This window comes from Hemibagrus wyckioides, linkage group LG17 (genome assembly GCF_019097595.1).
Source record: "Hemibagrus wyckioides isolate EC202008001 linkage group LG17, SWU_Hwy_1.0, whole genome shotgun sequence".
NCBI classification, from domain to species: domain Eukaryota; kingdom Metazoa; phylum Chordata; class Actinopteri; order Siluriformes; family Bagridae; genus Hemibagrus; species Hemibagrus wyckioides.
The window spans coordinates 24,093,642-24,110,704 of NC_080726.1; the positions used below are offsets into that span (position 1 = coordinate 24,093,642).

General features: G+C 39.0%; 1 protein-coding gene across 2 annotated transcripts in view; it reads left to right on the forward strand.

The window, feature by feature from the left end:
• Positions 1–17,063, forward strand: part of caln1 (calneuron 1) — a 74,657-nt gene that overhangs the window by 55,858 nt on the left and 1,736 nt on the right. For both annotated transcript variants that reach the window (XM_058413551.1, XM_058413552.1), the window contains one exon: positions 13,185–13,341. In XM_058413551.1, the coding sequence (XP_058269534.1) occupies positions 13,185–13,341 (157 nt within the window). The remainder of the gene's footprint in view (positions 1–13,184; positions 13,342–17,063) is intronic.

Below are 17,063 nucleotides of genomic sequence, written 5' to 3' on the forward strand. Positions count from 1 at the left end.
ATGATGAAAGAGGTCAGCAGTGAATGTTCAAGCTCAGGAAGGCTACAGTAACCACTCTATGCAAGTGTGATGAGAAGAAAAGCATCAACATCCACACAACACATTGAACCTGTAACAGCAGGAGACCACATCAGGTTTCAGCCTGTCAGCCTCCTTTTAGCCAACAACATATAGGTACTGGGATGGGCCAATATATTTTTTTCCAGGTCAGAAAGGAACCTTCTGTTCATAGAGTAGTCCAGAGGCAGAGAGACCCTGGGAAATCTAGAGTTCATTTTCCTTTGTGTAGTCTGGCAATTTTTTTGATGGTTCATTTTTTAAACATTGCCTTCTCTGACATGTAGCAGGCCACAGAAGGGTGTTGGACCTTCCACTTAGAAACCCTACTTGAGATTGACTGATGTTAGTAAAAACAGTATTAAAACAGAAGGTACTCAGAGGCATAGACTAACTAGCTGGTATCTCAGCAGGGTTCCTGAGCTTACACTTCATGAAAGGGTGAGGAGCCGTGGCGGCCGGTCAATAGGGGGGCGCTGTGGCTGAAGATGTTGAGGTTCTCTTTGGGAGGGACACGGTTGGACAAGATTAGGAACGAGTACATCAGAGGGACAGTCTCATCTTGGACGTTTGGGGGACAAAGTTAGGGAGGACAGATTAAGATGGTTTGGACATGTCCAGAGGAGGGAGTGAGTATATTGGTAGGAGAATGTTGGACATGGAGCTGCCAGGCAGGAGGCAAAGAGGAAGGCCAAAGAGGAGGTATATGGATGGAATAAATGAGGATATGAAGCTAGTGGGTGAAAGTGTTGAGGATGCAGGAGAACTCTCAGAACATGGTAATTCTCCAGCTAACTTTTTTTTTCTGCTTCTGCTAACATCATCTTGGTTTATTCCTACATAACACATGATATTCTCATAAATAATCCTCTATACATTATTCATGCTGGTGCTCTTGCACAGAGCTTCCTTCCGTTCATCGTTCCTTCTTAACTAATAAATGTAATATTACATAAAAACTCCACTTTGTAACTGTTGGGGAAATGTTGAGGTTATGTAAATCCCTCTCTCTGTTCCTGCATGAGGATATGAGATTTGAGGTTATTTTATGGGGAGAAGCTGAACAACAAACAGGGCTATCCTTCATTCCTTTTATTATTGTTCAGGAGAAATAATTACTGGACCATATGCTGTGTTCTGTGTTCCGTCAGTCCACGTGCCAGCTTTTGTCCGACATTACTAGTTTTTTTTCCAAGTAAATCTAATAAAAAAAATAAAAATGACCGACTCAGTGGTTTGATCTTTGGAGAGTCCTTATGCTGCAAAAATTACGGTCCGTCTCCACAATCTCCGTTCTGTACTTGGACTTTGACCAGTTCATTTAAATAATGAACTGGCTTGAATAGAAGCTTTCATGTTTCAAGTGTTCAGGTTGCCAATGACACAGTTAATGTTATTTAAGCATTTTTGCTGTCTTGCCTGGCATAGGATTTTGTCCATTTTCATTTAGATAGCTTTGATGTTAAGTTTTAAATCCACTTACAGTTTGATTTTTCCAACATCCATGCTGCAAGCATTAAAAAAACCCCAGCATTTTATATAACAGCCTTTAAAACATTGACAAGAGCAGCATAGTGATGGTAAACACTAACACTGCAGCCCTGCAGCCTTCATATATATATATATATATATATATATATGTGTGTGTGTGTGTGTGTGTGTGTGTGTGTGTGTTGAGACCAGCACGACTGCATTGGCATCTGTTGGGTTACAACTGAACACAGTGACATGGCATAGCAGTATGCTCGTGTTTGTGATTTTCTGGTGTCAGTATGTTGGATAAGACATGTCTGCAGATTGGACTATTAAAATGGCTGAAGGATGCAGTGACTCACCTTCTCTGTAAAGACTGCAGTCTCAGTGGGCATACACCGACATGCGGTGACTGACACCTCACTCTCCAGCTCATGACAGCAGAGGGCTAATTGTACTATGGGGGCGTTAGGGAAAAAAAAAGGCTAGATTGAAAAAATTCTTTGTAAAACATGCCCTGAATATGAATGTAAAAACGTCATTGCAGAAGCCGGCTAATGATGCAGACTGCTGCTGCCTTATTTAATATAGTCTAATCCACTTCAGACAATCACATCAGACAAGTCTTACTAAATACTGAAGCTGGATCGGTATGCAAACAACATCCAACTTTATCGTTTTAAACAAACAACTGAACAGGAACCCAGGATTGTTTTCTTTTCTTTAATGAAGCTTTGAAATGATTAGCCTACAATTTTTCTGCTGCTAAATCATTTCAGTGCAAGGCTCAGATTTGATCAGGTAGTGCTGTTGCAGTTTTTGGCAGAAAACCAGCCGAAAAAATTCAGAGACGCCCACCCAGTAGTTCGAGGCAGCAATATACAATGTGAACAGTTATGTATGCAAAACATGCGCTACAGAGAGAAGCAACAGAGGTGAAATATTACACATGTAAGACTACATAGCTATTATTAACCTTAGTTGTTGCCTGGAGTATTAAAGGCATATTTCTGCCAGCTAGACATCTTTTGATCCAGGTAACAGTTCATTAAGTAATTTAGTAAATGTTCTGAGAAACAAAACAGTGAAGCTGTGGGATTCCAGCACAACACTGACCAGTTCTAAATAAAGGATCATATTTTAAAATATTTTTCCATGTCCTTATTTACAGAGTTTGCTTATATCACTGATTTCCTGATTTCTCAGTGTTGATCTCTTAAATTTACATCTCATTTCTGACATTTGGAAGATGCCCTTATCCAGACCGACTTACAATTGATCCCACTTTTCATACAGCTGAGCAGCTGAGGGTTAAGGACCTTGCACCGGGGCCCAGCAGTGGCAGTTTGGTGGAGCTGGGGTTCTCACTCACAACCTTCCAGTCAGTAGTCCTACTGAGCTATCACTTCCCTTTACTCAGTTTCCCTTCACTGCTTTTGTCATAAATCTCCACTGTTATCTAATCATCCAATCTACACTATTATGCCAAAAGTTTTGGGGCACCCCTCCAAATCGTCCAATTAAGGTGTTCCAATCACTTCAATGGCCACAGGTATATAAAATCAAGCACCTAGGCATGCAGACTGCTTCTAAAAACATTTGTGAGAGGATGGGTCGCTCTCAGGAGCTCAGTGAATTCCAGTGTGGTACCGTGATAGGTTTCCACATGTGCAATAAGTCCATTCATAAAATTTCCTCACTATTAAATATTCCACAGTCAACTGTTAGTGGTATTATAACAAAGTGGAAGCAATTGGGAACAACAGCAACTCAGCTACGAAGTGGTAGGCCATGTAAAATCACAGAGCGGGGTCAGACGTCACCAACTTTCTGCAGAGTCAATAGCTACAGACCTCCAAACCTAATGTGGCCTTCAGATTAGCTTCAGAACAGTGTGTAGAGAGCTTAATGGAATGGGTTCTCATGGCCGAGCAGCTGCATCCGAGTCTTACATCACCAAGTGCAATGCAAAGTGTCGGATGCAGTGTTGTAAAACACGCCGCCACTGGACTCTAGAGCAGTGAAGACGTATTGTCTGGAGTGACCAATCACTCCAGAGAACAGGGCTCCTCGTCCAAAATCAGTGCCTGATCTCACAAATGTGCTTCTAGAAGAATGGTCAAAAATTTCCATAAACACACTCCTAAACCTTATGGAAAGCCTTCCCAGAAGACTTGAAGCTGTTCTAACTGCAGAGGGTGGAACAACTCCATACTACACCCTGCAGATTAAGAATGGGATGTCATTAAAGTTCATGTGCATGCAAAGGCAGACGTCCCAAAACATTTGGCAGTAACGTTCATCAACAAGCCAGGGAACTTAATTAAATCTTGTTATTATGGAAGCACATTGCCCAGTACTTTTTCAGTCCAGTTTCCTTAAGCCAGAGTCCACTGTAATCTCAGATCCCTCTTTTTGGCTGACAGGAGTAGAACCCAGCATGGACCTCGTGTTTTTGAAGCCCATCCTTCAGGTGCAGCGTGTTTTGCATTTTGCACACAATTCTGTTCACCACGGTTGTAAAGAGTGATTATTTAAGTTACTGTTAGCTTCAGCCAGAGTGGCCAGTTTTAAACTAGCCTGAAATTACTTGAATATAAATTCACTAGTTCCTTAAAGTTCCCTAAGTTATGTTTTTGTGTGGATTTTCTCTGTGTAGGAAAGTTGGAAAAAAATCTCCACAAGTTGGTGTGGGTTTAATCTGGGTTCTTTCCCTACATTCCCAAACATGGCATGTTGAATGGCTTAACTTTGCTCGCTTTTACCTGTGCATATCGTGTAAGAAATCGTTTAACCAGTGGTGTTTTGGAGCATTACACATCATCAGAAATTTACGATGCGGCCCATGTGCTGCAAAACCAACACAAATAGTATAATAAGCACTGTAGCTTAAATCAAATTCTTATGAACTAACCTAGACCATTATTAATTATTAACACTAACCAGTCTATCTATTATTTCATGTAGCCTTCAAACCCTCTGAAATGTACCTGGATTTTCTGTTAGTAGATACATTTGAGTCAGAGGTCAGAGTTTTGAGATTTGAGACACAGTCCATCACAATAAACATGACAACGGTGAAAAGTTTCAAAGAAAGACAGGGCCTGACAATCTGTTGCATGAAATTGTTAAATCTTTTCCAGTTTGAATCAGTTGAAGATTTTGTCTGATGTGCCATCTAGTCGATGTTATTATTCATTCTAGATGTACATAAAGTATGCAGGTAAAGATATAAACAATGCTGGTAGCATATCTACAGCTTCTGCATGTCCACATCCTTAAATTGTCCTAAGGGGTGTGTGTGTGTGTGTGTATGGTCCCCTGTAATGGATTGGTGTCTCATCCAGGATGTATTCCCACCTTATGCCAAGTTTTCCTGGGAATAGGATCCCCTACAATCCTGACAGTTCATGAAGATGAATGAATAAACAAAACAGAGTCATAACAATTGATAAGGAGTTTCCTTTTGGATTTTGTCCACTTTAGGCACTGTATACATTTCCCTTGTTCCTGACAATTCACTCTGTACCCAGAAGGAAAAAGAATTAAAGGTACAAATGTGTGTGTCTCTGGAAAAGCAGGAATCAGATACTGATTGCCAAGGTGCTGAACTGAGCCTTCAGCCTTACATACACAGCAGTGATGGAGCCTACTCTCCATCTGTCCATGAGATGGACTGCAGATGAGGAGGTATAAATTTGCATGTGTCGGATGGTAATGTGTGCTGTCTTTAGTGTGCTATCAGCAGGACGCTAGGAGATGATGCCGTGCACATAATGAAATAGGGGACCAGAGGAATGGCTATGTTGATTTTTATTTCAGATATGAAAATAAGCCAGTGCAAGAACTCTTGCCAGCTTTGCTTGACTGAGAAACATCGAATACTGTAAGTTCCACGCTTTTAGATAAACAGCAACATAGTGGGGTTACCTTATCTTAAATTCAAGTGCAGCTTGAATAAATATCATGTCAGGTATTAAGCATATGTTAAATTTAGGGACGTGAGATTCGGCTTTGTAGTTAAACACTGAAGTGTTTCAACACTACTTTCTGAAACTCTAGAGCATAAAGTGTTTTACTTGTGCTTATTGATTTAATCAGGATGTACAACTGGCCCACGAAATCCATGGCAAAGAGGTCTCCAAGTATTCAGTGCACAAAGCAGACCTGCTTTCTATTATAGAAAGCGGTACATTTGAAAGGTCACATTGATTTGCAGTCTGGTGAGCACTGCTTCACAGCAGCCATAGAGGTCCTCTGTATGTGAGAAATAAAGCAAAATTAAAAGAAAAGGTCAGAGCAACATGAAGAGAGCGAGCCAGAGGAAACCATTCAAGTGCTCATCCTGACAAACATATCTGGGAACCATTTGATATGACATCTATGTCAGTTTGTACAGCATTGATACAATCCATCTGCCTGCTTGAGCCATTGGTTTGAGGTGCACCATGGATACGGTGAGGGCTGATATCCGCTCCAACTGTCCTTGCCAATCCTCATGATTCTTAGAGAGCCATTTTCATTAGTAATGTGAATTCCTTCACTTTTACTCTGGAACTTTTTAATTAAAGGCTGTTTATCAGTTCTGGTGGATTCTATTAGACAATCTTTTGGCTTATTCATGAAATTGGGTAAATTATTTACAATATCCATGTTCACCATTACACTATACCGCTGTATCATGATTTACTTGCTTCCCATTAGTTCCTGACTTTTCAGGCACCCTATAGTTAGACAGAGTGAGATTGGTTTTGAAAATACAGATAAGGCTGAGAAGATACTTTTATTGGAGAGACCTCTGTTTTTTAAAGTGCGTGCTGCCACATTACCCAATACTGATACCCCATTCCTGCTATAATATTTCCTTACCTTGCCATGCAGCACTTCATAACTATAAGAGGAAGGACATGAGGATGTCTCCACTTTCAGGGACAGTTTTATTTTCAAAACCATTTTTATGTTCATGCACAAAGTTTATTGAAAGGCCTGTTGCTTCGATCACCTAGCTATGGCTGTGAGCCTTAATGACGTCTCCAAATCTCCAAAATGGACACAACCCTGTCATTTTCTTGTCTCTTGAGATTACGGTTACAAAAACTGACAGCAGTGTATATCTTTATATCTGTATATCTTTGATAATCTTTTATTTTCAGGACAGAGATCTTTTGACCATTTACAGACAACTGTCCTGTTCTCTAAGAACGGTGCAAACTGTTGATATTTTTAATTAAGCAAAAAGTCATTATCGTATTATTTATCCTTCAAGTGTTTAATGGTCTGAATATAGTGAAGATGTACAGATTGTCCCACTTTTATTTGCCGAATCTCTCTGTCTTTGTCTTTGTTAAATGTCCAAACTATAGTCCAGAAATCCTATAACATCGTTTATAAGCCTGTCTGTTGTAGCCAATTTTCTCAAATACTATAAAAATGTAGTCATGATAACCATCCTACACTGGATCATTTTCTGAAGTGGACAGTCCTAACTATGCCAGGAGAATAGACGTTCATTTGCTGTAAATTAGTGTGTAATATATCGCACTCCATTTTGGACAAACCTCTGAGGCTTATTGCTTTCAGATGTGAAGTTACAGCTTCATGTACATCTAATATGGTAATATCTGCTTGTCAGACAATGTCAGATATCTGTCCTAATGTCCTAGTTTCCTTGTTGTGACACTGAACTCTAAAGGTATATGATGTTAAAAAACTGCATTGAACCATAAGTGATAGTGGGAGATGGGGGCTCAGTGCTGTTGCATAACGCATAAGCTGTTGCGATCAATATTTCGCTGAGCTGCTGGTTTACCAATATAAGTACATACATACGTCTGCTTTTTTAAACAGACAGGCATAATAAGAGCTTAGCCAAGCAGACTGGCAAACCATCACTCTTCTGCAAGTTAGGACTGTTTGGTGGACAGAGGTTCCCCTAATCCATAAATTTACTCCACCAGCTTATGCTAGGTTTGCTGCATAATTCAAGAATTTATTGTAATATAAGTTTGTATATAGATAAATTTGATTCAAGAACAATGCTGAGGAGAATGCAAGTGCAGCTAAAACTGGGTTTATTTAAATCAAGTGAGCAGAAAACAGCATTGTGTTATGGGAAGTGGAGTCTGTAGCGGTACTCAACCTGATTATATTATTATGCATGACTGTATGCAAGGGGAATGGAGTAAAGGCTGGCCAATTAAATCATTAATATTTTTAAAAGACTTTCTGGGCAGTTGATTTATATAATATTATTACCTGGGTGTAGGTCACATCTCCAAGGTCATCAAAGAGTACAATACAATTCATTTATCATCCATTCAAGTCATATCCATTTTAAACAACTGGAATGCCAGTGGGAGATATGAAGATTTGTAAAGAGGAAAACATGGAAAAAATGGCTAAAAGACATCGGAAATCTGGCATGCTTGGATCTGTATAAAGATATCAATAGTTTAAAATATTAGATGATGGAATTTAATGAAATTTATTCTTCTACTAATCAGGGATTAAAGTGGAATAGAGAAATGAGAAATGCAAAGGCTATAAGCATCTGAATGTGTTGCTGAGACTAGACAAGCAAATTACACATGAATAACAGAAATGGCACTGGCCATGTCGATGTGTGACCACAGATGAACTGTCCATTATCATGTTACTATAGTTACCATGTTATACACTGGAACCACCACATTCCTGTGGCCCTTTTACAGTCTTTTACTGTATATCACTCTAAAAAAAAAGTCTTGAACCTGAAAGCGTTCTTCGGCTGTCCTTCTGGAGGGATTCTTTAAACTGTCCACCCTGCAAATGAGTGTTTCTCAGTCAGAGAAGGCTCCCAGTATACCGTTTTGAAAAAAAGACTGAAAAGGCTACGAAGTCTTTTCTTTTTATGAGAGTGGGGTTCTTAAATGGCTGGGCTGGGTAGTGTTCTGGTTGTCATCAAGACCTGAACCCAGAAACAGGATACAGGAAAGGATTTTCATCATGGCCGTCAAAAAAAATCTGGTTCTTTCTAGTACATAGTGAGAAGTGTAAAATGTTGTATAGCATGTCCCTTTCATTCTGTTTCTGTCCTAATGATCGATTGTGCCCTTTCTCATGCCTTCTGGGAATCTCCGAGCTCCTTGAATTCACAGAATGACTGAGTAGGTGTTTTCCTCAGGTGCTCATCATTGCTACATCCCTACATCCCTCACCGAGTGAATCTGTTGGATCACTGGTCAGTACTAGTAGTGTAGAGATGCTGGTAGGATTGTCAAAGTCTGAAAAACCAACCACTGAGTTCTCCATTACATAACAGTTAAGCTTTCTGTAAGAATCTTTCAACTTTACATAACACTCCGGTCAGCATAATGCTATATACTGCATGTGTTGGGAAATTCTGATTGATGCAAACACACGTGTGACATACGGGCTTGCTTATTGCGATGTGAATTATAAAGTAAAACAAAAAGTCTTGGTGTCCCTGTTGATGCTCCCATTTTCCTCTGTGTGGCTTGAGATATTGTAGAATAAAAATAGAAAAAATGATCTGTCACCTAAAAATAGATGAAGAAAATCACACTGCTGGCTGGCTGGTAAATGCTACTGCAGCTATAAGAAAGTATAAGAAGGTATAAGGGCAATAACATGAAACTTCTACCAGTTCAGATATTTAAGGGGTAATCCTCTGGTTTTATGACTGAAGTCAGTGTCTAAAGTTTAGTGTCTGTATCTCTGTCTATTATCTCTCGCTCTCTCTCTATGTCTCTCTCTCTCACACACACACAGACACACACACACACACACACATACTGCACTGTAGTGACAGGAGAGATCCGGGTGGCATGCTGGTAGGTTGTTAAGCAGACCAACGCACAGCGTGAAGCGTATCAATAAACCTTTTACTGTTTTACAGGGACAACTCAATTTGGGCCAGTAAGAGTGGCCTTAATCCCACTATACTCAGCAAGCAGAACGGTCAATAATGTGCAATCACAGGTCATTAGTCTCACTGTGCTTCACCTTTTAATCCAATGACTTGTTTTGTTTGATTTTGGACATTGGTTGATTTTCATTGCAAGGTACAGAAAAAAAGGTTTAATTAAAATTAAAATTATACACGAGTAAACACTGGAAAAGACAAGAAATGAATAGAATTAAAATCCCACCTGGTTTTCATGACTTTCTGATGCCAGTTGAACTGTTTTTTTATGTAATAGATGACGTTGGGTGTGTGTTGGCATGTGGGCAGGCAAACCAGTCATCCACAAACGCATAGTAATTCTGTTCTAGTACAAGAGGCGTAATAGATTTTCTCTTTGATTTACACACTGTCTCTCTTTCTCTTAAAGCATGAGTCTGGTGGAATACAGTGATAGTAGCTCAGTTCCAGGTCTTGGCTTCATGGAACAAATAAAGAGCAGAGAACAGATAATAGACCTTCTGTCCCCAAACTGCAGGCATCCTGTGTGGACTCGACAGCATTTAACCGTCGAAAGACAGACCGAGGGAGAAATTAGCGATGTCCTAGTGAATGAAGTCATTCAAAGCAAGGGTTACTATACTATCTACAAATTTTTTTTTACAGCTTTAATGCTTAAACATTTTAGTTGTAATCTACTTTCTAGCTACAACGGTTACTGTTCTCTAATCTTGATCACCGTGTTTTCAAAAAAAGTGGTTATTTTGCAAAATAGAACAATGATATAACCCACAGCTAATATTCCATATTCCTATTTATATGAGAGAGAGAGAGAGAGAGAGAGAGAGAGTGTGCAATGCTGAGAAGAAAATGTGGGCTTTGTGCTCTCTAGTGGATGTAATGGTATTTCTGCAGCCGGATCAGCTGAAGGTCACATGCAATCAAGCTTTATTCTGTCTCTCAAAAATGCCCAGAAACAATCTCAGCTCTCAACAGGAAAGGCTAGACTTGCTTTCATGGGTTTTGATCTCGACAAACAGAGGAAGTCAACATAAAGCAAAAGAGATTCAAACCAGAAGGCAAACAGGAAACTTTCATAACATGGCAAATTTTGTCTGATTTTCTCTCTTTCTGAGTCAGAGCTTATTTTGTGTTCTTTGGATCATTTAAAATATGAAACAGTAAATCAGGATGTGATCAGAGGCAGACCTCAGTGTGTTCTCAAGTCTCAATATATTCAGTGTGTGTACTGTGACTATAATCATTTATTAGCCTGTAAACATACTGTAATAGCCTGTTGGGCTTCATATTGAGCCCCATATACACTGATCAGCCATACCATTGTGAGCAGTGAGAGGTGAAGTGAATAAGACTGATGATCTCCTCATCATGGCACCTGTTAGTGGGTGGGATATATTAGGTCAACATTTTGTCCTCAAAGTTGATGTGTTAGAAGCAGGAAAAATGGACAAGCGTAAGGATTTGAGTTTGACGAAGGGCCAAATTGTGATGGCTAGACCACTGGATCAGAGCATCTCCAAAACTGCAGCTCTTGTGGGGTGTTCCCGGTCTGCAGTGGTCAGTATCTATCAAAAGTCCCTTAAGTTCTGTAAGTTGCCCCCACCTCGAACCTCGAACTAGGGATCTAGTGGAGTCCATGTCTCAATGGGTCAGGACTGTTTTGGCAGCAAAAGGGAGACTAACTCAATATTATGCGGGTGGTCATAATGTTGTGCCTGATCGGTGTATAAGATGCTTGGCCTGGCATTTTGAGTAAGCTTGACATGAACCATTGTACAGAACTGAGCTAGAAGTTAGATGATTTTTACATATGAATGTTTCATAATGTTGCATTGTCTGGTACTGACCTTCTAATGAAGCACAGTTACTGGCTTTCTGGTGATGTTTCCCAGCCAAGATATTGTGGAAGACATTTTTATTAACCAGTCACTGGTGAGGAAAAAGCTTGAGTTGGAGTGTGTGGTTTAATGGTGTGGACTACACTATATAGCCAAAAGTATGTGGACATCTGACCATCACACCCAAGCTGATGACACAAAGTTTGAAAAACACTTATACTTAATAGTCTTAAAAACTATTACTTAAACTATTACTTAATAGTCTAGAATCTATTTGTAAACTGTAACTTTAAGATGTTTCTTCACTTGAACTAAAAGGGCCTAAATATTGAAGAATTCCAGTGGCCAGCACAGAGCACTGACCTCAACCCCACTGAACATCTTTAAATGAAAGAAAATGGCAGTTTGTCTAGACTTATTACCCAATATCAGGGCCTGACTTCACTAATGCTTTTTTGTGTGGCTATATATATATATATATATATATAAACCTTCCCAGAAAATCTAAAAACTAATATTTTTCCATTAATAGATTAAGCAAAGTGCAAGCATCTACTTACTATATTTTCTCAGCATAGCATTCAATCTGGTTCATATAAATTCATTTCCACATCTAGTTTCTAATCTGTATAAGCATTTATAATGATTCCTCACTATTGTTTGCCCTTTTTGAGAATAAAATAAAGAATATTATTGAGAATTGAATGTTTTAAAAGCTTTTTATTTTGTACGCTATTTATTTATTTTTACATTTTATTTAATACACATGATAATAAATGCAATTTCAAGCAATACATAGCAGTTTTCTTTAGAAATCTAAAGCATTCATGATTGTCAGTGGAACTGAAGTGGACACTTTATATATTTATAATATTAAAAGACAAATGAGATCTTCTCATTTTTTTCTTCTTCTGGGGGTAACCAGATATTAAGAAAATGTTTTTAAAATATGAAAAGTTCAGGAAAACACGAACTCTGAGTCTTTTTGGGCTGTTCCAACCTGAGAAGACAAAAGCTGGAGGCACTAATATACCATGTTGTTTGTGTGTTATGATAACTGTACTGCAACCTTACATCAGTCTATTTAATCAATACTGTGCAAGACTAAGCCATGGAACTGGAATACAGGCTCTGAGTAAACATAGCTGTTGCCCATATTAAGTGATATTTTCTGATGATGAATGCTGATGAAAAAGGCCAAGCCTGCCATTCACATCAAAAATTGGTCACTTAGAATATGTATGAAAGACTAAACATAACCATGAGAGAGGCTGAAGATAAGAGAAAAGAATAAATTGGTGACAGAAGTAAGACAAAAAAAGGTATTAGTAGCGGCAAAAGATTAGTACTGTGGATCTAATATGGCGATTCTTATTAGCATATTTATCTGTGAAGGTAATTTTATTTGGAAAACTTGTATACCCAAAGCCTTTCTGTGCAAGGGGAAACCTCTGTGGAGCGCACTCACTGCTAACTTGCTCATGAAAGGGGTTCGAGGCAAGGCAAAACCTATATAGCAAAATATCCTTCTGTGGTTCTTACAATGACGTATTACTAGCAGAGAGGTCTTGTGAACAATTACCCGAGTGTACATATTCTGTTCGCAGCACAAGTCCATTTTTCAGACAAGGACAACTCATAAACGTGCATGAAAGACCTACTCTTCTGGTATTCTTGTTGTAGTCTCTCTTCATTTAACCTGAAACAGCTTCAAATTGTTGCTTTCAACAGCATTATCTCAAAGCATTGACATTGTGAATAAAAGACATCTGATGATCTTCACATGTATATACGGTGTGTTGTCTATTCATATGCAGCTGTAATAATTCTTTTTGAACTAAGTTTCCAAAATCAAGGTTTAATAAAATCTCTTTTCTGCTTCTTTTTTGCAGTTTGACATGCAGCGGATAACATTGGAGGAACTCAAGCACATCCTGTTCCATGCCTTCCGGGATCACCTCACAATGAAGGACATTGAGAATATTATCATTAACGAGGAGGAGAGCCTGAATGAGAATTCAGGGAACTGCCATACAGAGTTTGAGGGAGGTGAGTCCAGTCATATTGCCACAACAATCTCTGAACAAATGTTTGTGTGTGTGTGTGTGTGTGTGTGTCTGGCACCTGGTGGATATGCCTAGGAGCCTAGGAGCACATAAAGGCCTTTATACTTGGACCTACAGCGTTCAGGACCATTTCCTGGACTGCTGCAATGCAATCATTAAGCACCCACCAGTCTGAGTGGCAAATCCCACAGGAACAGATAGTGCCAGTGGTACCACAGGACCCCTTTCATCACTGCAACAAGAAGTCTGCCCATGGAGAGAGTTTTCGTGGGCACTAGTACCACTGGGAACAGCAGTGGAAGCCAGGGCCTCCATGGCTATCCTGGGCCCTGGAGCGTTTTCAACCTCGTTCCACCCTGATAATTTACATATCTGACCATCACGCCATTGCTCAAACAAATCAGGACAATACGGTACATAGGATCAGGTAGGAGCAACCTGAGGACCAGCAAGAACACCCTCAGTTTTAGCAGATATGTCAGTTGTGAGCTTAGATTGTGTCTTCAAATTCCCCTTGTGACACCACACAGCTCCCAGTCCATGGTGACCATCTCTGTCCGATGGGAAATCACTCTTAGACATAGCCCCTTTTTTTTGAGAAAGTCTTTGCATATCCAGTAGGTCAGCATCCTACACTCTTTGGTGAGACAAAAATGTCTTTCTTTTGACAAGGCTTGGGGTGAAAGCCACAGGCTGATGGCTGATCTCTTGCCCCTGTGACATGATTATCTGAACTGATGTAGATGTTCCTCAGTGAGCAGTCTTTTTAGCGATAACACATCCCTTTTCTTCAGTGGCAGGCTCTCTGCGATTTCTTTAATGTGGAACTTCTGATACACAAAGTAAACAAGAGACACCCAGGCATTTGTAAGGGACCTGTGTGCATTATTTAATATTCTTGCTTCATTTGCAATCCTGGCATTTGGCAGACACCCTTATCCAGAGCGACTTACAATTTATCTCAGTTTATACAATTGAGCTAGGGCCTTGCTCAGGGGTGCAGTAGTGGCCACTTGATGGGCCTGGGTTTCAATCTCACAACCTTCTGATCTAACACCTTAACCACTTAGCTACCACATCCCCTTAATGTGTTTGCAGCTCTGATGATGTCTTTCAGAACCTTTAGAGGACATCAGAGTATTAGTTCAGCCCTTTAGTGCCATGTGGTTGGTCTGTTTTTTCTGAGCCATCAGAAGGGCTGTGCTTAATAGCATGAGCCAAAATGAGTAGCTTCAGTTGTACATTTTTTACCGAGTGATGTCTGATGTCAAGCTATCCATTTGCTCACAGAAACCCTCAGGTCCTTTCTTGTTTTTGTGCTGCATGTTGGACAGTGCCAGGCCAGAATGTTTGAAGCTGGTGGCTAGGTTATTATTGGTTATTATTACCAAGTCCTTGAGTTTTGGGAGATTCTTGTACTAACTGCATGAGTGTACTTCCATGTGGGCCTGCTGGAAACGTTAGCCACAGATCTGTTTTCCAAGGAGTTGGTTATGCAGCAAGGTTTCATAACAAATGGAGTGCTAACAGCATCACAAGCAGGCTAGTGTGCTTACAGCTGCCACTATGAGCTAGCAGGATTCCAGATAGTCACATAATGGCACAATGGTAATTACAATGATAATGAAGGGACACACTACTGGTAGTACTGGTCAATGTGAGGAAATTGGTTTGACATGTATGCTTCTGTCCTCTGATCCATATTGAAGCTCATATTGAAACTCACACACACACACACACACATACACACACTCCTATTCTCTGAATCAGAGTGAAAATTAAACTGAGAAGTAAATATAAAGTAGAAGTAAAGTAAAGAAGTGCAATACAAGAAGTTTTGGGATGGTTCTGATATAAAAAGGTAGTTTGGAAACCCTGCTAATAGGTTATCAAGTTAAATTAGCATCTTTAATTCTTTGACAGAGTGATATCTGTTTTTTTTATTGCCACAAACATTATTATGCAGTATTTTAGGCTACACCATTTAAAAAGCAGTGGCAATCCTTTCCTTAGAGAGTGTATTAGAGCAGAATACATTGTCTTGTTCTTTATCATAGCTAAGGGATTTTTTTTGCCATTCTACTCTCAGGCAGAGTATGAAATTCACTGGTCCATGTTTTTTGTATACCCAGCTACACATCACGAAAAACTTCATCATTCAGTTATTCAGCTAGTTTCTCATTTAGTGAGTGAATATGAACCTGCTTGGTTGAAACAAAGGAAAACAAAACAAAAACAAATAATGCAAAATTAAATTTAATTAAATTAAATTAGAAGAAGAATTATTTTATTAATTTAATTAAAATTAATAAAATAAAATGATCCTTCTAGGTTGAAACAAAAGAAAAGAAAAGAAAAACAAATAATGAAAAATAAAATAATATAAAATAAAATAAAATGAGCCTTTGTGTAGCATTAGTTGGCTGGCTGTTTAATGACCAGTCCACTCCACAGCTTGAGGTAACATTTTGGTATTGTTCCCAGATCATTAAAGCACAAAGAAGGAATTAAATAAGTAGTCATATCTCGAAGCATGAAACTCTTCCATATTTATAAGTCAAAAGTTTTTTCCCCCTCATTTCAAACTGAAGCTCCCTCTGGACAAAAGTCAGAGAAATATTATTTCAGTACATAAGGGCTCCAGAAGCGGTTATGAAACTGCATTAACAATTCACATCCATATTTTTTGACCTTAAGCATAATTGTGAAGGTGAATATTTTAGTTCTTTTTATTATATTGAGAGTGGAGGGGTTATGTGATGCAGGTCACAGTGGCCTGATACACTTCCACTATATTATAAAACTTCCAGATACATGCAGAATCTTCTGTCTTATAGTTGTCTAGCCTTGACGTTAATGTCTTTAAATAACCTACAAACACATAAAAGTGAGCATTTAGTGCTAATTGAACTTGTCAGTTCAAACGTCGGTGTTCAAGTTTCAGTCATGTTCTAATAATGTCAGGAATATTGATGGTAGATAGATATGATTTGTTATATGATTTAAACAACACAAATGCCATAGCACTTTAATCTGATTGGTCAGAAGGTGATGATTAACAGCAGCTCAGAGAATTAGTGCCAGATGTAAATCAAGTCCCCAGGCTTACATTAATGCACTTGATCTGATATATTTCTGCTTCTGTACTGACTGATCATTCACAGGGACTTGCATGGTAAACATTTCACATAAAATCCTGATAATATACTGCCCTAAAATGTTATTTAACTGTGAAAAGATGTTTATTATATGATTATATGTATATCGCTGCTGTAAAGTAAGTGATAAGAGGAATTTATCTTGTTTAACTCTTTTGTGCCTGTTTTGTTGTGCCTATGTTCAGCACATGAGTATCTTTGCCATGTGATACTACACAGTGAAGATAAGTGGCTTATATGAAAGTAGACACTCCAAAGTTCCAAAGATCTTCAAAGTAAATACTGATTATTAAACTAATTTCTGCTCTCCGAGATGCTCCAAGCGCTTGTTCATAGAAGCCTCTAAAATGTGAAGGTGTTATCTTCAACCACTGAAACTCTGTGTAAGGTTATCCAACAGAGAGAAAACCACAGTCTTACACTGAAGTCCTGACTCGATTTATATCAGACTCACAGGCAGAAAATAATTCATTTGTTTATACTGATTGAAAATGTCCCATAAGTGGATTTCCATTTTGCCTCCAGTGTTTCTGTTTAAAAGGGTTAA